This window comes from Terrapene carolina, unplaced genomic scaffold (assembly GCF_002925995.2).
Source record: "Terrapene carolina triunguis isolate 2854851 unplaced genomic scaffold, T_m_triunguis-2.0 Scaffold62, whole genome shotgun sequence".
NCBI lineage: Eukaryota > Metazoa > Chordata > Testudines > Emydidae > Terrapene > Terrapene triunguis.
Genome location: NW_020664413.1, coordinates 36,943,505 through 36,966,602, shown reverse-complemented (window position 1 = coordinate 36,966,602; position 23,098 = coordinate 36,943,505). Strand labels below are relative to the sequence as shown.

General features: G+C 40.9%; 1 protein-coding gene across 1 annotated transcript in view; it reads right to left on the bottom strand.

The window, feature by feature from the left end:
• GAD1 (glutamate decarboxylase 1) overlaps positions 1–23,098 on the bottom strand; it is a 36,799-nt gene that overhangs the window by 11,072 nt on the left and 2,629 nt on the right. Inside the window, exons 2-11 of the mRNA XM_024201249.1 lie at positions 21,471–21,533; positions 14,321–14,479; positions 13,029–13,271; positions 9,078–9,168; positions 4,472–4,584; positions 3,093–3,208; positions 2,903–2,982; positions 2,641–2,695; positions 1,374–1,490; positions 1,014–1,078 (exon numbers count right to left, since the gene is read on the bottom strand). Coding sequence (XP_024057017.1) covers positions 1,014–1,078; positions 1,374–1,490; positions 2,641–2,695; positions 2,903–2,982; positions 3,093–3,208; positions 4,472–4,584; positions 9,078–9,168; positions 13,029–13,271; positions 14,321–14,479; positions 21,471–21,533 — 1,102 coding nt within the window. The remainder of the gene's footprint in view (positions 1–1,013; positions 1,079–1,373; positions 1,491–2,640; positions 2,696–2,902; positions 2,983–3,092; positions 3,209–4,471; positions 4,585–9,077; positions 9,169–13,028; positions 13,272–14,320; positions 14,480–21,470; positions 21,534–23,098) is intronic.

The following is a 23,098-nucleotide window of genomic DNA, read 5'->3' as shown; positions in this document are numbered from 1 at the left end:
TTGAGGTAAGTGCCGCCCAGAGCCTGCACCCAATCCCCCCATGCCCCAACCCCCTGACCCAGCCCTGATCCCCCTTCTGCCCTCCGAACCCCTCAGTCCCAGCCTGGTGCACCCTCCTGCACCCCAAACCCCTCATCCCCAGCCCCACCCCAGAGTCTACACCCCCAATTGGAGCCCTCACCCCCCACACTCCCATTCCATGCCCCAGCCCAGAACCCCCTCCTGGCCTCCGAACCCCTCGGTCCTCGCCTGGACACCCTCCTACACCCCAAATTCCTCATCCCCAACCCCACCCCAGAGCCCGCACCCCCAGCCAGAGCCCTCACCCCCTCCTGCACCCAAACTCCAATTTCATGAGCATTCATGGGTCCCCATACAATTTCCATACCCAGATGTGACCCTCAGGCCAAAAAGTTTGCCTACCCCTGTTCTGGTTGATGTTGAGATCATTGGCTCTCATTTATAGAAAATTCATCTGTAGCTAGAATAAAGGCTCAATAATTACTGGAAGTGATTGCAAAGAGCTTCCAGGTGAGGATTCCCATAACCTTCCCCCCCATACACACACACTCTTTCTTTCTCTTTCTCTCTCAAATCCCTTCCCAGGATTCCTCTTTTTTCCCCCACACCAAGTTTAGCCTTTTAATCCTTATTCTCAAGGCCCAGCCCATCTTAAATCTCATTTCCTACAGGTCAGCCTGTCCTCTCTCTTTAGTTTTCCCATTGTGCCTCCTTTGAAGTTACACTTTACTCTTGGAACTGTCTCCCCTCTCCTATTTGCTAAACAATCTCCCTGTCCTCCTTCAAACTTACCTTTCACTTTGCCTTCCATCACTGACCTCCTCTCCAGTGCAGTTTTCAACCCCCTGTTCAACCTTTTATTGTTTGTGTTGTTTCTGTTTAATTTACAGTGTAAGCTCCTTGAGGCAGGGACTTTGTCCTTTCATACATTTGTGAAAGACCATGTACAACTGCATAAATAAATAGCAACACCAATAAACCGTGTGCAGTACCTTTCTATTCCATTCAGCTTATGACGATGCTTCCTGGACATTAGAAGTCCACCTCCCCAAGCAGCCTGAAAGTGTTGGAAGAACAGGTAAAGAGTCAGTATTTTTGAAAAGTCTATAATATTTTAGTTTACCACGCACCCAGCCCTTTAAACCCTCTGACCACTGAACTTCTAATGGAAGTTAAATATGTGGAGGATTCTTAGGATGGGGCTCTATATCTATTTGCAATGCTCTTAAAATCAAAATCACAGGAAAGATGAGCACTGCTCAATAGTAAAGATTTAAATTCAACATGAAACATTTGCAGACTAGAATCCTCTGTCACTAGGATTAGTTTGAGCAGATTGTTCAGTTACTTACATCTACATGGAGCCAGAGGTTATATTTTTCACAAATGTCTGCAATCTCCTCTATTGGATCAAAGGCCCCGTACACTGTTGTGCCTGCGGTTGCATTTACATAAAGTGGAACATGTCCCTGCAATATAAATAATGCTGATTCAGTGTGAAATCTGGTCCATCTCAAAAATCAGACTTAAAAGTGATTTCAGGTGCTTCACCTGCCTCTGTGTCCCCATGTCAACGTTTGTGGTTTAACTACTCAATTTTTCCATTTTTTTAAAAATGTTTTTGTCTCCATTGTTGCTGGCATGAAAGACCCCCAGAAACAACAATGAAAACTGATTCCCTGATTGGCGACATGGGAAATGGGGAAACTGATTATACAAAGTATTGTCAAATGCACAAAGTAAAAAAACAAAGAAAAATTTGGTCTCTGATCTCTTTCAGTTATGGTACAGTTAGGAGACTCTTGTAACAATATTAAGCAAAAAATAAATAAATGAAAAATAAAAAAATTCAGACAGAAGTGTGATTTTAAGTTGACAGTTGTTCCTTTGATCTTTTTTGTATACAGAAGACTTTTAAAAGTGCAACTGCAAGTCGTATCAAACTGAGGTGACTTTGAACTTCATGAAATACAATTTAAAATATACCTATCTACTTGTTACTGGGACAGCATAGCTACAAAAATATATTTATTTAATATGCAAGCTACAGCTTATTTAGAATAGGTACTCTTGAACACCAACTTTTGAAGATTCCTCTTCACTGCTTTACAAAACATTAATTTGTTATTTTATTGATTTTTATTTTTAAATATAATTTTCCTCACATGGAAAATTAAAATTAACGTTTAAAGGGACCGATCCTACAAACCCACCCTTGAAGTCAATAGGAATTCTGAAGGATTAGCCCCCAAAAGGTTCTTACAATTTTGATATAATTTTCCATATTAATAATAATCTTTTTCAATTTTTCTAAAACAGAAAACTAAAAAGGAAAAATCGTAACCATTTAGGCCTTGTTCAGAAAGATATATGTGTATGTCAAGAGTTTGAAATAACTACATGAATTAAACAGTAAATGAAAACCAAGATCTGTAGATTATTTCTTGAACAGTGTAGAAATTTAGAGCTATACAACCAAAATTATCATTGTAGAATAAAATAGGTCTCTGATAGCGTCTAGAATAAATATTCTGATTGAATGTTATTCCTCATCCTCAAAGGGAAAAAGTAATAAATTCTTAATCTAAACATTAAACTACTAAGCTTTAAAATGCGTACCTTTTGCTTAGCTTCCAGAATTTTGGCTTCAAAATCAGCTGGTATTATTTTCCCTCTGTAATTATTGCAGAAACAAAAAGACAAAGAAAATTAAAAGATTGTGCACAAAAGAGTATCAGCTACAGCAGAAATAATTTAATGGGATCTTTTCAACAGATCATTAGCAGCTTGACACACTGTACTGAACCAGTCCTTAAGCACAATAAAACAAATTTAACAGATGAACACATTTAATATATCAAGAACTTAACATTCATCCTACCTTTTATTGCATTTTATCAAAATCACATTTTCTGTTCCAAACCCAAGTGCAGCCCCAGCTTTCTTTATTGAGTAGTGACTCTGCAGGAAAAACATACACAGCCTTAATGGTGGAATAGTCACTTATCTGAATGTCTTAAAAACATTTGGCAATATATTAACAACAACAATTAGCAGTGTGTTGAACTCACATGTTCCGAAGTGAAAAGAACCAGTTTAGGAACTGCAGCCATGCCTTTAGTTTTGACTTCAGGGAAATACTTGTAGCGAGCAGCCATGACGCTGTACAGATTGGATATAGCCCCTCCTATAAAAGAGCACATAATAAAACATTGAAAATGAGAAAAGCAATCTGACCTTTTATAGAACAAAGGCATATCAATATCATTTGTGCAATGTAGTGAAAACTTCAGTGAAGTATGAAAGAACAAATTACTGAGATGCATGGTTATCTGTCAGGAAGGTCTAAAAGACAGACCTTTTAAGAATCCATATTGGAAGTCAGAATTTCTTATTTATCTCCCCTTCTGATTGTTAATATTTCTGTAACACATTCATTAGATGGTCAGTGTTCAATATGCTGCACTTGGGAATGAGGCCCACAACCTCACTTAACAAGAATAGCAACTTCATACCTAATTCCATGACACTGAAGACCTATAATAGACTCTAAAACAGCTTTCCTTAAACATTACCATTAACCAGTGCATTAGGCCAGACCGATTTGTGTCTTTTTCCTGCATAGGGGACTAGGAACTTAGTGAGTTTGCATTCATGGGTTTTGTGCTTGGGATTTGTCCTCCATCTTCTGAAACAAGAAGGGGATTAGTCCCCCAAAACCCACACATCTCAGGAATCCTGCTAGAAATGAAGGCCATCAGCAAAGAGGCCATGAACCTTTGCACTGCTTCCCAGCCCCCTCTGCCACTGACCATTGTCCCTATGCTCCATTCATGGAGTGGGTTCAGAGCATGGAGTGGAGTGATAAGAGAGGTACTTTGGACGGGGCCAGCATAATCATACTCTCAGATTCTCTGCAGGTTTCCGGGGAGATGATGCCATAGAAAGTGGCCATCCTCCAGTCCCTCACCTAGAATCCAAATCCTTATTGACCATCCATAGAGCTGCATCTATGAATTATGAGAAAGGGGAGGATGATGTGGCAAAGACAGCATACTCCTCGTCCACGACCTCCAGCCCAGATCTGCACCTAAATATGTGTCAGGATTTTTAGAGGTGAGGGCTGTCAGCCAAGGATATGTAGTTGCTCAACACCTCTGGAAATTAGGCACCTAATATGGATTTTGGTACCTAACTTTAGGACTAAAGTTTGAAAATTTTGGCAAAATTTCTGAATAGTTATATTCATAACTATACTAAAAGATGAAAACTGCATATGAATGTTTTTAACCCTTTATGGGAAGTTTGAAAGAAACAAATGCTTTAGGTGAACCATTATTAGTTTTAAAACTCAGACACTGCGTTTTCTATTACAGTACTTACATGAATGTATGCGTTCAACTACAGGCGATATTTATCTCAACTTGTCAAAAGTGAGACTAAAACCTACCAGGTGAGAATATTCCATCACCATCTTTATTTGACCAGCCAATAATCTCTCTCATCTTTCGAAGCGTTATTTGCTCCATGAGGACAAAAACAGGTGCAATTTCATATGTAAACCTGAGTGGATAAAAAAACAAAACTGATACATAGTTCACATTCCAAAATGCACATAAATGCTGAATCTTTGATCCTTTGTGAAAATGTTTAAGACTCATAACCAAATTGCCTGTGAATTCGGGACCTGATACTGCAGCTCTTACTCAAGCAAAACTTCCTGCAAGGCCAGTGGGAATATTTTGCAAGTAAGAACTGCAGTATTAGGCCCCATGTATGTTTTCTATTGTTTCTGCTAACCATTGATCAGAACGTTCTGTGTTTATACAATTTACAGTAATTACAGCAATATTGACAGTCCGTACTATGCAAAATTAGACTGTAAAATATTTGGTTCACAGAGTGCCAGTTTCACACTTGTAGAATAGCATATTGTCAGAATTGTAGAGTTATGAAAACAGTAAGCATTAGACAGCTTACCACAAAGATAATTAGAAATATTGAACTAGGGCTCAAAAATCTAAATACAATTATTTATGTGGACATATTCTGCTAATAATCCCCAAGGACAATTTATTTCTACAATGCCATGCAATCAATATCTGTCAAGAGTAATTATAAATGATGATTTTCTAATTACCAATTACAAACAACAAGAGAGCAGTCAACTATTATATCCACCTAACGCAGACCAGAAGCATTGCATAGTCTAGTATGCCATATGTGTCATGGACAAAAATTTGAATTAGATTGATAGGCTATGCTACTCTGCTAGGTGACCAAGGAAGGCTTATTGTCAAATTACTATCAGTGTAAACAAGCTATGTGAGACTAGGTTTATTTTGAACACTGAAAAAAAAAAAAAAGAATTTAGAATGGGGCAGAAAGTAACTAAATGTAAGGGGTGGGATTTTCAAAGGGGCTCAAGGGAGTTAGACACCTGAATTTCATGGGATCTGGGCATCTAAATTTCTTAGTTGCCTTTTCAAAACCCAGCCAAGGTCCTTAATGATATCCCTCTTCTGTCCTAGTACCAAGATGACATTGTTAGGATGTCCATTTAAGATGAGATAGGCTTTGTATTTTTGTCTATTCCTAGTTATTTTCAGTTTTGAAGAGTCAAAACAGTACATTTATTTTTCTTTAAATCATCAGAATTGCAACAGGGAATCACTTATAGTGGTGTTCTGGAAGTTGAGCATTGCCAGCGATGACAGAAATACAGAGTTTATAAATTAAGCTCCATCTGCAGTATATCCAGGAGCAAAGTTATAACATTGTTTTTATACATTGCAAATCTAGGGCCCAATCTTCCAGTCCTTATTTGGAAAAACTCCAACTAAAGTCCATGTGAATCCTCTAGTGTATAGGTCATTGAGGGCCTAACCCAAAGCCAATTGAAGTTAAAGGGATTTTTTTCCATTGATTTAAATAGCTTTGGATTTGGCCCCGAGTACTTTCAAATGGAACTCCAAATACCTCCTGAAAGAATAAATTGCCTGTACACAGAGTACATAGCTATTAACAAGGTTTTTTTGTGTGTGTCATAGTAAGAGTATTCACAGAGAAAATTTTAAATAAGTCAAAATGAATTAATGCAATTGCTAGGGAAACTACTGCATGAGCCTGCAAAGATTCACAAAGAAATGATGGAAGATTGTGGATGATAAAAAATCATAAGTCCAATACCCAAAGACTAAGGCTAAGATTTTCAAAATCACTTTTGGGATTTGGATGCTCTAGTCTATTCCCATTTATTTTTACCCTTAAGTGGGTACCCTTGACAATCTCAGCCTAAAAGTAAAAAATGTGTGCCGCCATGGAAAAACAACTCTTGTTATGAAATGACCTTCATGTGGATATGACCCTTGGAACTCTCATACTAATATAGTCTTTACAGATATCATTGACAGTGATTGAAAACATGGAAGGGTGGGTTTTTTAAAAGTACCCAGCACTAGCTTAATTCTGCTCCCACTGAAGCCAATGGAAGGTTTATCACTGACTACATGGGAACAGAGTTAGATCAACACTGATCACTTCTGAAAATTCCACCCTAAATGTCTTATGAGTCGTAATTTCAATTACTGATACTATTCTGGTACTCAATTTGTATATGTACATGGAGACTCTACTATGATTAACATGGCTTATCAGATTCATAATAACACCAACAAAATATAAAGATGGTAAGATGAAATTCTGATCACTCAAAGCCCATATGGGGAAAAAATATTCTGTGCAATTAATCAAAAGTATTTAGAGGTGTTTAGAGGTGGAAAAGAAAAATGGCAATAGGAAGATAATTTTGTCACAAGAATCCAATGTTACGTACCACATTACATGCTTCTCTAGCAGAACTAGGTTAGAACAATTTCTACATAAAGGTCATTCATTAACTCTTCTTCAGTGCTGGAAAGCTGCACTAACCAGAGAATCTATTCTCTAGAATGGATAGAAACTATATGATAATTTTAAGTAACCTTCTCTATTGATGTGTTTGAATCATATAATATTGTATAAACACGTCTTTAACAGTCTCTGTAATTACTGTGTTCTATTAAGCTATTTCATATTGGTCTTAAATTCTTGAAATATATTGCATTTTTCCATTGCACAGCTGAAGTAAGGGAACAGTCTATGTGATTTGTGTTTGGTAAATCCAACACAAAAAGGGTAAGCTGTGCAATTTTCATGCTTACAGAAAATCATTTTCTATATGTATTTAATATGTTTGTCTGTTTAAAGTGCAAATTATCCAGAAAGGGTAAAGAACTTTACTGAGTTAAGCTATTTTAACAGGACAATTTTCTAAGTCAATCCAAGAAAAAAAATCCTTCATAATAATCACCTTTTTGAAATTAGATAAGTGAATGAAATGTTCTTAATAATTATTTTTAATATATACAGCCACACAGTATGCTGTCATAAAGTAAAACTCTGCATTGACTTATAGCTTGTGCAACCTAATTGACTTCACTGAGATTGCATGAGATGATAGTCAAGAAAGAATTTGGCTCACAATAAGTGTCATCCGCTTAATTTACCTGATAACTTTAAAAATAGAGTATGCTTTCTCCCTACACAGTAGTGGAATTTAAGCAAATTTTTTTTAGAAAATTAATCACATTTTTAATTTTAAAATGGTGTGTGTCATACTAAACAAATCATTCAACAGTCACATTACAAATTGAGGGTATAATGGGTTTTTTTCAATTATTTTTCTCATTTGACTCACTAATACAATTTTTTGAAAATACGAAATTAACTGGGAGCAGTATTATTAAAAAGAACTAGGTGTTTTTGAATTGAGTCTCTTATGTGGTTTCTTTGTTTCTGGAGTCACTGGATGGGCACATCTGGCAAACTACATACAGCAGCTAGTAATCAGCTATACCCAGTGAACCATTATCAATGGATGAAGGAAATGAAAATAATCTTCATTTTTCCATTTGCAGGTAAATTTCATTGCACTTTACACATTAGCAACAACAAAGCTACATTTCCATGTTAGTGGCAGTTTTAGGTGAAATGAACACAGCCATAACACAATACATACACACATCCATTAAAGTCCTGAAATGGAAAGTGGTATTTGTTATCTGATAAGTATTTTGACTCCAAGCATGTCACACTTTTTGGAGCATACACAAATCAATACATAATTTAAAACTGCCCAAAGGCTTTTTTCCCCTCTCTGAATGACACTATTTGTTGTAGAAATACAGCAACACACCTTGAACTTAATTTTCACTTTCATTACATTTCAATGTAATGAATAATGGAGGGTAAATTATTAAATACAATCTAGGTCCAAAAGGTTATCAGTCTGATCCTGCCATACTCTGTATTTTAACTAATCTCAGTCGGGATAATTCCTTTATATTATCAAGTTAATTTTGAATGTTATGGTTTTTAATCCTTTTGACAGCTTTTCTGAACCCTCTTAAAAGCCACTTATGTGATGACAGCTGAATAAAGAGGAAGCTAAGGGCCCAATCCTGCTCTCACTGAGGTCAATGGGAGCAGGAGCAGAATCAGGTCCATAAATAGTTTATGCTCTAGTGTTTGCATTAGGATAATTGCAAAATTATTAATTGGAAATTCAGATCTTAACAAGAATGGACCCAAATTAGCTCAGGCAGAAAGAAAAAGAAAGAAAGAAAGAAAGAAAGAAAGAAAGAAAGAAAGACCATCTAAATTATAAGAGTTCTGGTTGTAACACACTGGGATAGATAAACAAAAATTTCTCCCAAAAGACGTTCCATCATTTGGTGTTGTATTATCAGAATGACTATAGTTTACTTACACTTTATTCTGGGATATTTGAGTTTGTGTGTGATAGTAATGCAAGATTTCCTCTTAAAATCTGTTGAAAGCTATAATTGTTTCCACTAGTTTATTGCTGCGTTATATAACATAAGAATGCATAGGACACGTAATACATTACATGGGACATCTTTATTATAAATGAGTTGCAGAAATCAGTCCTGGCAACCTGTATAATCATTAATCACAAAAAAAATAAAAATAAAAAAAAATAGGAGACTGCTTACATGTTAGTATTTGCAGTTGATGTCAGCCATTCACCAGCCAAGCCAATAATATCCAGTCCAGTGGAGAGCTGGTTGAAAAAACGAGGATGACCTGGGAAGATTGAAAACAATATAGCACGTCACATGCCTTTCATTGTTATCTTTGGCGGTTCATTTTTATTTCAGCAGTCACCCAAAGCCTGGCTTTATAAGACAAAATGTGTGGCACCAAGTAATGCCTTTTCACAAAGTGAAAAGGTTGAATTTGTGGCTTATTCTGTTAGCTGCCCCTAGAACTGCTATAATTGGGTGGTGGTGAAGTGCAGGGGGATAACATATTTCAGCACCAGTGACCAGCAGACTTGGGTCATATTTGCATTTAAATGGAGAAAAGCTATGCAGAGTGTACTCCTGGGTCTCTTTAGATAAGCAATGGTTAGGGCCGCGAACAGTAGGCAGGCGGAGCTGAACAGCCAAGAACTCTGCTCTTCCTTCTCTTGCATGAGCCTCTGCAATAAAGGAAAGTTTCGCTGGGCCTGATCCTGCTTGCACGGAATGGCATGATTCCCACAGACTTCAATGGGACAGGATCGGGGCGGGGCCCCTGAAAAGTTTTGAAAGAGAACATTCAGCTAAACTAAAACGAGGGTATTGCTCTAACTGTGAATGACTTCAGAGTCAGGCAGACCGCTGTATTTTAGCTGGCCTCTCTTTGCAAAGACAGAGTGAGTCCAAATATTAGACCAACCCTGTTCACACCCCTAACACTAACAGGTGGTAATCTCTCCCGATCAGAAATCCTGAGCTCCCGAGGAGTACCCGGAACATATAATGCATAATGTAAAGCTCTCCCACATATTTATCAATTCATCGGGGAACTATGGTAAGGTTCAATGTTGGACATCAAAAAGGGACACGGGCACCTCGAATTTGGCCCAACATTTAGCTTGAAAACAAACAAACAAAAGCCAAACTAAACAACCTCCCCTCCCCTTAAAAAAGCCAGTTTTTACAAAAAGTTGAGCGATAGAAGTATTGCCATAGGATTTTTAAACATTCCGGTGGAAACAATTTTTAAAACAAATAAATATTCCTCTGAGTCTGTAGTGTTTGTATCCCCAACATTCTGGAAAACCTGAAGCTGACACGGACTATAAACCGACTATCGACTTTCATTGCCCCACCTCAATAATAAATGTATACATAAACAAAACAAATACCATTAATAAGAAAAGGCAAATAAGAACTTTAGAATCATTGCAGTTCTAATAAATGGCCAAATCCTTCTACCACTGAAATCAACTGGCAGAACTGCCAGGATCAGGCTCAATAATCTTTAATGTACTGATTTTCACACCATCTCCATTTTACAGCTGGGGAACTGAGACACAGAAAGACAAAATGATTTGCCTAAAATCACACAAGAAGTTTGTGGTGGTCCGGGGAATTGAATGCTGCTCCCTCAAATCCTAGGCTAATACCTTTTACGTATCAGAGGGGTAGCCGTGTTAGTCTGAATCTGTAAAAAGCAACAGAGGGTCCTGTGGCACCTGGTGCCACAGGACTCTCTTCCTTTTACGGGATCCTTAATATAGATAAGTAAATTTTCTCTAGAACATTGCTAACATCCCTTTCTTGCAAATAGGATAACCTATGAGCAATTGATCCGTGAGGTGCTGTAAAATAATTGATAGAATAAAGTAAAAAAGGCTTCAGAACTCTGCTCTAAATAATGTAAGATTTGTGGGGATGGTGGGGAGAGGACTGTCCACTAGTTAACAACATTCCTAAACAGTATGCAACTTGCTCAACATCCATTAATTATTATAGCCTAATTAATTATTTTAGTTATACAAAATTAATTGCTCATGTAGTCTACACTTTTCCTGCAAACCCCTCATGCATGGGGTTAGCTATTCCTTTCACTCCGCTGCATATAATGTCTACATTACATGCCCACAGGATTTTACAGTTGTATATTAACAAGCCACATCTTTTCTAACAACATTAACCCTCACAGATTTTGCAGAAAAGTTTCACACTCTCCAGAAAACCGTATGCCAAATGAACGTAAATATTTGTTTCCGGTTACTGCTCTGCTGAATAGTGGTTGGGTAGAGGTTAAATAGCAGTTATATTAAAATGGATTCGCTTTTTATTTTACAAAACAATTATTCTTCTCTTGCTGTCTTGACACAGTTTGAGAAACTATTTTAATAAATCAGCGGGGTATCTTCTGCTGATGTTTTCAGCGCGTATCTTTTCTTTTCCCCCTTATGATGGATTACTTTTTTAAACAACAGACTAAATCCCATGGACTTCAACTGGAGTTTTGCCTGAAGAAAGCCTTTACAACTCCGTGCCCGATCCAAGCTCCAGTGAAGTTAATTGGAGTCTTTCCATTGCCTTTAATGGCTGCTGCTGGATCCGTCACAAAGCCTTAAGTTTCTGTTATTAAAATCCTTAACCTGCTGCTACTATGAATACAGTCTATTTGACCATATCTGCGTCTCAAGTGCCATTTAATAACATTAATAAGAAATAGCTGTCAGCATATAGCACCAATAAAATCCCAGGTAACAAGTAGGAAGAGTCAGGAGAAAAGTGCTAGCTAAACAGCATAACAACATAACCCCACTAACGGAACAATAGAGAACACAGACAACCAGGCATGGAATTAGGAAATTAAATTAAACTGCAGTAACTGTTGCTTTTGTTGAAAGAACATGCTGGCCACAGGTTAAAAGGGCAGATTTGGGAGTCTGAAATACGCTATCACTTGTTAAAACGGGCACAAGACAAAAACACAGTACTTGCTACTCTTGAAGAATTCAGAACAGTGCAAATTGGGCCGACAAGATCAAAACGTTATTTTCGTAGTTTTTGTTGCTTAGTTCAAATCGATCGGTTTTGTACTAGGAAGGAAGATATGATGGACAACCCCCCTCAGTCCCATGTGGCTGAACCGTTCCGCAAGCAATGCTCGTAGTTTAGAAAGCATTGCTCTTAATAGCTCATCAGGAGAATTTCAGAAGGAAGATTTGAAACCCTTCTGACTCCCCCGCCCCCCGCAAGGAGCTTCTATTGTAAAACCATATGGAGCGATGATCATGAATAGTTCTGACAGAAGTTGTAGCCTTTCCCATCGGTCTCACGGAGTGAGCAGAATTAGCGGCAAGGGGTAGGGGTAGGGGTGAGAGGATGGGGCAGAGGGGCTCTGCCCTGTTATTGCTCCAGGTCCTGAACTGCTATTCGGGTAACTGCCATATGCTGAGTTATTGGCAATTTAGATCCCTACCATACAGACTTAAAAGTAAAACATTTCAGGCGAAACAACAAGCGGACGATCAGTGACTTTATTTTGGGTTTGTGGCTACAGCTCACTGAATAAGAAGGGAAGTTGTGATAAAAGTATTTATTGATATGGGATTCAAAATGACCTGGAAGTGAGAGACTCCCTGTGTAGTGAGTTTAAATCTGATTATTAACGATTCCTAGGATTTCATTAAACGTCTGGTGAACATAAAGAAGAAAAACTGCGAATTCCGTCTCATTTATACCCTCATTTGCCTAATGACATCGCTCCCCGGAGATGCAGGCGGCTTGCATTTCACCAAGTGAAAGATATTACGTCTTAAAAACTTGTGTCTGGGCTCCACAAACAACCCCGGGAAATGATACCCATTTGAGTGAGGGATGAAGCAGCCGCGCCTGGCACTGGTGACAAAGTCACTTTCCGCGAGAGAGAGGGGCTGGAATGAACCTTTACAAAGTTGAGCCCCTTCCGGCGAGGTAGAGGCCGGGGGAGTGTATCGTTAATACGTTGGGCCCAATCCTGCTCTGATGACCCACACAAGGAGCAACATAAGAGTCAACAGGCCCCCTAGGCCTGAGCCAAGCCCGCAGAAACCGGCCCCTTACCGCGTTTTTCCCTTCCCCCCACTATGGAGAGCAGGGTCTGGGAGACGGTACCTGTCCTGACTCCGTACTTCAGCGTGTCCCTGCAGTCCACCAGGATCTGCTCCAGGGACTCGGGGTTGTCCGAGAGCTCCAGGTTGAAGCCCTCCATCCCTTCCAGCAGCTGGTGCGGGTGATGGAAGTCCAGGACTTTGGTGGACCTGTCGAACGTCTTCCTCACGTAGTTCAGGAGAATGTCAACCACCTCCAGCAGGAACTGCATGGTCTGCTCCTCGCCATTCTTGGCAGGCAGCAAATCTGCGGCGGGCGGGACACAAGAAGAACTCAGCGCCTGCCTAGCAATCGGGGGGCAGAATATGGACCAGCTCCCTGCGGAGCGTCATTTCCAGGGTCCTGCAACACGACAGCCCGGAGGCAGCGGAATGCGTGACAGTGTCTGGTATCCCTGCCAGGGCTCTGTCAGCTTCATTCCCATTCATCATCGGGCGGCGAGGGCACTCAATAGCAGCTTCCTGCTAGATGCTAAAAAGCGCATGTCACTGAAATCATGACACCCTACAAGCTAATCTATCGTGTTCCGAGGGGGAAACACGCTTAGCAACTAGCCCGAGAGTTAGACGCTGCTCCCTGCACAACATTGTCTCAGTTCACTCGCTCTGTCTGGCAAATGAAACCTGTGGCTGAAGGTGCTTCTGGTTCTCCCCCACCTCACCCCATTAGGAGTATATTAACTGCGATGCTTCCTAATCGGATAGCTATGCTGTTTTAACTAGCTTTTAAACACACATTGGTAATGAGCGCTCTTCCCAAATTAAAAATAGATTTACTGTAAGTATTCATGGGATAATGGAGCAATAAAATATAAGACCAGCACTCTGCCTATCCTCTCTCGCCTCCAGCAGATTGTCAGAAGATACCAGTTTATGCATCAAAACGTAATCACAGCAGACTGACACAAACACACCCCTGTCAAGCATACGTTGTACTGGAAAGAATTTAACGTCTTCAGTGGCCGATTTACAATGAAAAAATGCGTCTAACTGATTATTTTTTGTGGGGCAAATGCTTAGGTGGTGCAATTGGCGTAACTCCACTGAAGTCTCTGGAGCTGATCCGATTTACGCCAGCTGAGGATCTGGCCCAAAGTATTTTAAATACATATAAGTACGTATATATTGATATTATACATGTTATCTACAACATCTACAGGGTGTTACTCTGACAGCAAAATTCTCAGAAAAAAAAGTTATTAAAAAGCAAAATCTGCAGCTAGATGCAATGCCAGAAAGACAGACCATAAAAACACTGCTGAGATTAAGCAGACAATAGTTGTAAGGAGCACTTACCTCTAGCAAATAAATTGGAGAAGTCTGTCTCGGCCCGCCTGAACCTGGCTTCCCTCTCGCTGTTCTCACAAGCCAGCAGGTTCTTGGAAGATTGCCTTTCTTTGAGAGAGCTCACAATCCGGCTCTTATCTTCCAGGCTGTTGTTCCTTTGCAAGAACCCTACATTATTATTACAAGATCCACAGGTCAGACTATTCTCACTTCCCAGCATGTTTATAAACGCTTAAAGCAGCTCACTAGACAACAGTTCAAAGTGGGGTTTGCTCTGTATCTACTTAATGAGGTCAGGAGTAAGAGTATTTATGGGGATTATTTGCCTCGAGGAGGGTGAGCTCCAAATGACATCAACTACAGAAACCCAGCCATGCAAAAAACAAATTCTCGTCATTTAGTGCAGTGGTAAATTCTTATTAAGTCGATCAGACAGATTCCACTTCAGTAATCAGGCACTGGAAGAGCGTTCAGGATGAGTCAATGCCATTGCAGCCTGCAGGCGAAGTTTATGGGCCTAGCAGACAGAAAAGGGCAGTGATGTGTGATTAAAATCAGGGAAACTTTCAGTTTTCCTCCTCGTGTTGCCATCACGCAAAGGAAGTATGTTAGTAACTGGCTAACCTAGGAGACTGTCCAGTTCTAAAGATAGAGGCACTAACCTCAGCGAGCTTCCTCTCCCTATTAGTGACGATAAATTAATATCAGTAAAAAGAGAGGAGATGCTGATTTTCAGGTAAAAAAATATTTCTGTGTTTTTAATCATTTCCTTCTGGCTTCAGAAAATCTGCTATTATCGGAGATACAGTTGTAACACACAAGATTATATATAAATAATCATTATGAGAATATTTTCAGGCGCTCAAGTACTACAGCGATGGGCTCCATACAATATCCTAATAGAAAACAACAATATTCTCCGTGCATAAAGTAGAAATGAAAACAATAATTATATTTCCCATTCAATCCGCACTAGCTAAACAAAGTAAACCAGCTAAACCTGTCTCTTTGTGTTAACCATGTAAATGGATTTTTATTTCCCATCCGGCAACGTTGTTTTTATTAGAGACCTTATAGAAACGTCTTTAGACATGATCCACTCTTCAGCCTCTGTAGCCACTTAACGTCAAACGGTGCCATAGTTTAGTTTGAGAATGGCACATTCTGTGGTAATTCGACATTATGACAGGGATACTGATAAAGTAAACATTTAACTAGAACTGCAATGATCTGTCATCCAAAGGTTCCCATTGACCCACCAGCCTCTCGAGCCTTGACACTTGAAAAAAAAAACTTTACCATCAAATTTGAATCCATCAAAACCAACCACACTTTGTGTTACGAGTTAAGGAGAAAGACTGCGTGTAGGAAAAGCCAACACTGTAACTGTTTTCCTTGTTCCGTTCTGTCCATTTCCCTTGGCTAGCCTTCTAGACTGGAAGGCCCCCCTTCTACCCCTCTGGGCTCGCAGCCACCAGTTTACCAACTAGAGGTTTAATCTCTCATAGGTAAACGCTACGGAGGGCTGACAATTGAAATATCCTTCATGATTTAGACTTTTGCAAACTGAAAATTGCAGATACATCTTGAATATAGGGGTGGGATTCTGCTATAATTTACTGAGCAGTAAATCCGCAGGCTCTGGAGTTCCTTTTACAGATTGGCTCAGTATACTTGGAGCGCAAAATACAAAGAAGAGGGAGTGGTAGCCTTTTTTATTTAAATTGAATTTAATGATTCTGTATTAAACCACAATGGATTTAGCTCCTGTTGCTACAGTTTCAATCTCAACAGAGTGAAAAATCACCTCTGCTGCTTTGTTATGTATATGAAATAGCATATGAGTCAGAGTTTACCATAACACTAATAACACAATAACTGGATGATACAATGAACTAATTGGCTACAGAGTAATACTTGTGGAACAGTTAAACTGATCCACTAGCTGAAAATTGATGGTCTTGGAAGTTCTGCATTTCAGTTTCAAAGATAGAGAAGGAATTAGTCGCATAACACCAACACAAAAATGTGGATGCACTACAGCAAACCCTCACTGCACGAGTAACCTGAACAGCCAAATTAAATCAACAGGATTACTCCCATAATTGAGGGTTACTATCCCATGGTTTACAAGGCTGGCCCCAGATAGTCATTGTACTTTGGACTACCATTTGATGATCACCTCTACCTGCTCTATCTGGCATTTCTCATCCTCCCACCCCCACCCGATGCATTTAAGAGCATGAACCTCCAATCCGGAAACTTCAGAAAAGTTAAATAATGGTGTCTCAGATCTAGTGCATAGTAAGAGGAGCTGTTCAGGTATTAAAAATAAATTATTTCTTACCAACAAACAAAAAACAAACAACCCACCTAACTGCTGTAACCTTATGAGTAAATGATCCTCTAATAAAGAGAAAGAGGTTGTAGCATAACAAAGTAGGCATGTGTTATACCGGATGTATGCTCTGTCTCAGGAAGCATATTATTTTCCATATAAACGACAAGACATTTCGTTGAAATATTCAGTGCAAGAAGTTTTGTAAAAAGGACAACTGCTCTGAAAAAAAAATACAGCGATTTCTCACTGTTGCATACCCTCTATGGCGTTAATATTGTAGCGTGAAAATAAACATACATTTAAAATATTTCCAATACTAAACTGAGGGGCAGATCTTGAATTACAGACAAGATGGCAACTACCTCCCGGAAGGCAGAAGATTGTATTTAAGATGGTTGGAGAAGTTGTCTAGATGCTAAAGGGATTGGTATAGCTGGCAACTGCTTGGTTGCCTCTCGTTGGTGGTCGCAGTGTTTCAGTGCTCAGATTGATCTCGGTGGTGGTATCACCTTACCGAGAAGACGGAACCAGAGTTCTTGTCCAAATTAAAAGACAACAATATTTCCTTTGACATATTTAAGAAAGTTCCCCAGCACCTCGGTCTATGTTGTTATCTAATTAATCTAAAGTGAATAAAGGCAAACGAGATTAATCCGGAACAAAGCAATTGAACTATTAATAGTAAGTGACAGCTTCACTTTCGCGCACAACCATAATGTAAGGGCTTTTATCAGTCTTGATTCCCATTTAGCAGAAAATCTCGCAGCGCTGGTTAACGTTACAAGTCACTGAGAACACGGTTGTACTCCCAGATGTGAGACTCATGCTCCGAGGTGGGTTTACATAACAACTTTGTAGCCAACTTGGGGGCCTCGTCTTGTATTTTTTGCTCATCCAAAGCTTCCAGAGAAATCAATGGGTATTTTGCGTGACTCAGGCTCAGGACTATGAGTTGGAGCATTACTACCTATTTATAGACTCACATGGGATATGACCACCTGGCCTTATTGAGAACCTACAAGAGAAAAGGCTGGTTTGAGGGCATAGATACCACAGGACTGAATATAGGGGCTGTTGATGCTTTAAGTTTATTTGCCTGCAGGTATACATATTTACTTTGTGGAGCTCTCCTCGACCACAATGTTATTTTAATGGAACTTTGTGAATTTATAACATAAGGGGAACCAAAGTGGTTAAAAGCCGCACCAATAATAGAATGGTCTACTGCTTTCTGATTGGCCGACAACAGCACAACAATTTCTTTTCCCGTCTACTTTTTTTCCCCTGGGCATCTTCTAGGAACTGGTGATTTATAAACGCTTAACTAGTTCATCGGAATGCAGAAAAGAGTAGCCATGCTAGGGCTTTACTTGAAGGCTGTTTCTATGCCTGAGGGTAAATACATGAATAGATCAAAACGTTAAAATATGTATCCCACTTATGAATTTAAATTAAGAATTATGCTGGAGAGACAGTGGAAGCAGCGGAGACTAAATTTCTGTCCATGCTATTTGTCGTCTAGCTGAGAAGACGAAAGCCCTTATTAGCAACTGCTACACTCAGAAATTAAACTGCAAGTTATTTTCATTGTTTTGCATGGACAGAATTTTTAAACGCTACTTTTCTCAGGAATGTACCAGAAGGGACAGAACTGGAGTCCTGAATCTCAGGCTTAATAACAAATAAAATGGATAGGAAACAATAGCATTTGCACTCTAAAGGGGGAATGGATAGTGTGCGTAAAACCGTCTTTTACACAACTTACATTGCAGATCAAATAGACTTCAGAATGAGGGATATAATCCAGATTTCCGAATTCCCAGTCCAATGCTTTAACCACAACACCATAGTCCCTCCATACACACATAAATCATTTGTACTAGATGCATCATAAACCAATATCTCCCAGGGATGTTAATTCCAAAAGCGCCTAGATGAGTCATGAGCAAAAGTCTTACTGACTTTCAGTAAGACTTATGCGTCTAACTCACTTAGGCGTCTTAGAAATTTCTACCGTACCGTGTTGCTTGCTATTTTGTAGAGCATTATCATCAGCAGTGAAAGCAGACTGGTCCCGATCGCACTACGCAGACGCATCTGAACAGTTTTATTCAGCAGAGTAGTTCCACTGATTTCAATGGGAGTAAAATCAAGTGTTTGTAGAATGGGGTCCGTTCAGCAATGACAGCAGTCTGGGGAAGACACTTATTTTTGTGGGTCATAATGAAAGATTATAAATGGACTATACCAATAGTGAAAATCTGAGCACTGCCAGCGAACTTTGCTATCAATGAAAATTAATGAAACCATTTAAAATACATTTGCTTATAAAAAGGTATTTTTCCCTTCAGACTGTGGCTTTTAATTAGATAAGAGGGCAGACTGACATATTTAAGGGAAGATATTCCTTATAAATCTTGGACAAGTAGTTGGTAAAAAAATTAAAATACACGATATACAAAAACATTGTTAAAGACCGATACATTGCTCACGTGTTTGCTTTTGCTTTGAACCCTGTTTTGAATCTTATTTAAAGTTTGCGTTCAAAATTAATGGTTTTCAAGAAAAAGCAGTTCTGCCTGACAGACAGAAGCGACTGGTGTCCGGTTTACTGTAAATCTGTAATTCCATAATATTTAGGCTCTGAAACAATATTGTGTAGAATTAAGAGGAATCAACTGTAAATATTCAAATGTCATATTAAATAGCTGTAATTAAAAAATGGTACTTGGCAGCATTAAGATTTTACGTTATTTAGTTTCCAAGGGTAACTTTTTATTACTGTGCTTGAGCTATAGAGCTGGGTGATTAATTGTGTGTGTGTACTTATACGTGTGCTGAGTTAAACAAATCACTGTATTAGATGAATTACCCTGTATTATCATTATTATCTAGTGTATCATTTTAGTATAAAGCAGAAAAGAGTAATAAAATAAATAGTACTGAAAATTAAAAGTAAGCCTTCATGTAATACAGTGTCCTTTTAATCCTTGTTTGTTTGCTTGCTTGGAAACCAGATGGTTATTTGTTTGAATTCCCCCCAACAGTCCTTTTCCTTCTTCAGATCCAACACGGTGAGACTGTTCATTTTCAGTTTATTTTATTTAACACCTACATTGTGTGGTGCTGCGATGTCCCTTCATAACCCTGGTAGTCTAGCAACACAGAACAAACCCAGCGGTGCGTTACTTTATCAGTTCTGCTTGCCGTGCTAAATTAAAACGATGATGAAAAAGCCCATAGCTCCAGACACTGAAGGGACCCGTAGGGAAACGGTCCATTAAACCCAGATCAGGGGCTATTTATAGAACTAAACGGCTACCCGTTAATAGCACCATTGGGTTCCAATGCAACTTCTTAATAGACCTAGGGCTAAAAAAATTGCAACCTACATTTTCATGAATCCAAACTTCCATGTAACAAAGCATCTAGCGAAAGAGTCTTGATTAGGGGAAAAGGAGTTTAAATAGTTTTTTGCATTGATAAAAACGCTCTCACCGCCCATTTCACACACACTAAAATGGTCCTCTTACTAAAAGGTAATTGAGAACGGGGAGAAAATAATTCCTATTCATAACGGGGGAAATGCTGCGTAAAAGGAATGATCGTTTGGCATCAGATAATAAAGATCAGACTGTTTGTCTTCAAAAGGGAAGGCGCTATGAAGAAATCTGGAGAGGCGAAGACAGCTTGTTATCTGTAAATGAATCTCTTGCTGTAACGTTGCAATCAGATTGTATATTTGTTTCCTTTCCTTCATTTCATGTGCCTGCACGCTGACTGGCTGCCAGCACTATCTCCCAAACACAGCGCTCTGACGAATTGCTGTTTAATAAGGCTCTCGTTAATCTCCCCCCCCAGGAGATCCGTATTTTCTGGCCTGATAAGGTTGAAAATTTTCAGACAGTGAGATGTGGCAAAAACCCTGCTCGTTTCTCACAGCCGCCCTTCTGGCCGCTCCCTCAGTCTCATTAAGCTTCCACAAGTTCTGCGCCAGGCCCCTTTCGCCTCCCCTTAGCCCTGTCCCCAGCTCAGTGGAGCTGTGTCATCAGACAGGAGACCACGGTGAGCTACCATGCTCCTCACAGCTCTTCTCATAAAGAAGCAGCATAGAGACAACGCTTCGTTTTTAGCAGATCAAATAGTGCTGGAACGGGTAACCATCACCACCACGCCCCATACATCCTCCCCGCCACAGCCCCACACAGACTCGGCCACTTTCTCCCAACCTCGGTGCTGAAAAAAATGCTTTTAAATATGGCTCAGAAAAGGGATGAAAAGCTGCGTGAAGCGGCGCTCTGAGCCACGGACCTGCTCCCGGGGACGTCGATGGGAGCGCTCCGATTGACTTCAACTGGAGCAGGTTCGAGCACACGGGGGTCGTGGAAAACAACCCGGGATTTCATTGTGTCTCTAGAGACCAAGTTAGGGCAGTGCTGCGCCTCCAAGCCCTGCGCTGCCTTTGCTCACTTCTGACAGCAGAGGGCGGAAGAGTCCGCAAAGAGCGGCGCTCACGCAGCCTCCCACGAATTACTAAAAGCAAATCGGATTGCTAAATGAGTTTGGGGGATTGCTTGGGGCTGCGTCGTTCGGGCTCTCAGTGGGAGGAGGCACATCTCTTCTCATTTTGTTCCCTTTGCTGAATTATCTTAATACAAAGAAGATGGCTTACTAAAGCTTCCCTCTCTCAGCCTTGCTTCAGACCAGGAGAGAGCGTTCTGTTTGACAACAAGAAACTCCCAGGCATGGATGGGGTCAAAGACAGAAGAAGGGTCACAAATGCACATTGCGAACTATGGACAGCGTCTTTGCACTTACCACATATTTTGAGACCAATTTTTCTGGTACATCCATGAGCCACATCACACCAGGTGTCGTAAGCTAAAACAAAAGACAGATTCACATAATACAGAAGCCAGGCACGAGGGTCTGAGATCCAGCCACTTCCATTTGGGGGGGCATCTGCTGTTATATTGTAATAAAATACCCCCAAATCAATACAATAAACAATCCTCCTCTCCCCCTGTTGCCTATCTCCTGCCTTTGCACCCCCATCCTCACTGCCCTATGAGGTGTACAGAGAATGTCAGAGATCACCATTTTAAAAGGGCTCCAAGCGCTTGGTCTGTGTTGGACCGGCGTCTGGAGTCACTCGGGGCAGAGATGACTGTCTTCAAATCAGCAGTACGATCGAGACGTCACATCAGCTCATCAAGAAAAGGCATCTGGGACCTGAACATCTAATAATTTATTGGCATGCCTCCAACAAAATGGCAGCTTAAAATAAACTGGCATGAAATGGGGTCCTGGAAGAGTTCAGGAATTAATTGGGTGAAAAATAGTATTTGACTACATGATCGGACTTGCATGAATAAGCTTCCGCCGGACTGACAGTGGGAAGCACATTAGTGCGTCTTACGCCTTCTACCCGCTTCTGCTCCCCACTTTCCAGCCGCCCCTTCATTCAACCCCGCCCCCGGGCTGTGCTTTCAGACAGCGCACTGCCAGCAGGGTTCACCGCTGAACTGGGGATGGGCGTGTGAGTGTGGGCGGAGAGGGAGGACAGAAGAAGCAATCGTTGACATAATCACATTTCTCTTTGCCTGGCGTTTGTCAGCGTGTGTGTGGTTTGAATGCCCGACATTCAGCTACCAGGAGGTTACTGTCCCCCTACAGTGCCAGGCAGCTACAACGCATAAGTAGCTGGTATATTTCCACGGTACCATAAGCAGTTCCTTTCCGGTTGCCTTGATCTGTTTCCTCGCAGGGCATGATCCTGTGGTCACCTGAGCTAACGTGAGGCAGGGGGCTTGGGGTGAAGAGACCAGGCAAGCTAGCCCCTCCGAAAACAACGCCGGGAGGGGTATGGAGACAAAACAACACCAGGCAATGAGTGAGAGAGCGGGGTAGAGATTAACGGAGGCGAGAAAGAATGGGCCCAGTCTTATCCCTAACAAAGCCTCCTCTCGCAGAGCTTCGGCTGCGGTGGCTAACCCGTGGCAGGGCGTGGGCAGCAATGGGCCCGATGGGCTGTGATCGCTGGTCTCCGGGTCACTTGGCGCCTGTCAGTAACCGGAATAAGCAGTCGAGGTATAACACGTGCCCCGTAGTCAGGGCGAGTCCTGTGCAGTGACGGACCCCACCTCGCCGCCTGCCCTGGCGCACGCGCCCCAGGAAGGCCATGGGGCCGGACAAGGAGCTGGGCCCCAGGACCCCTTGCATCCCTCACGGGGAGAAGACGTGAGACGCACTAATGTGCTTCCCACTGTCACGGGAGCCCTGCGGGGGCTGGAGCTAGAGGGGCGGGTCCCGCCTGCCGGTCCCCCACAGGCGGGCGTTTGCAAAGGCCGCAGGAGCCGCCCCGAGGCGCTGTCAGTGGGCGCGGAGCGCGCAGGGCCGGCTCTGGCTTTTTTGCCGCCCTAGGCAAAAAAGCCACCGGCCGCCCC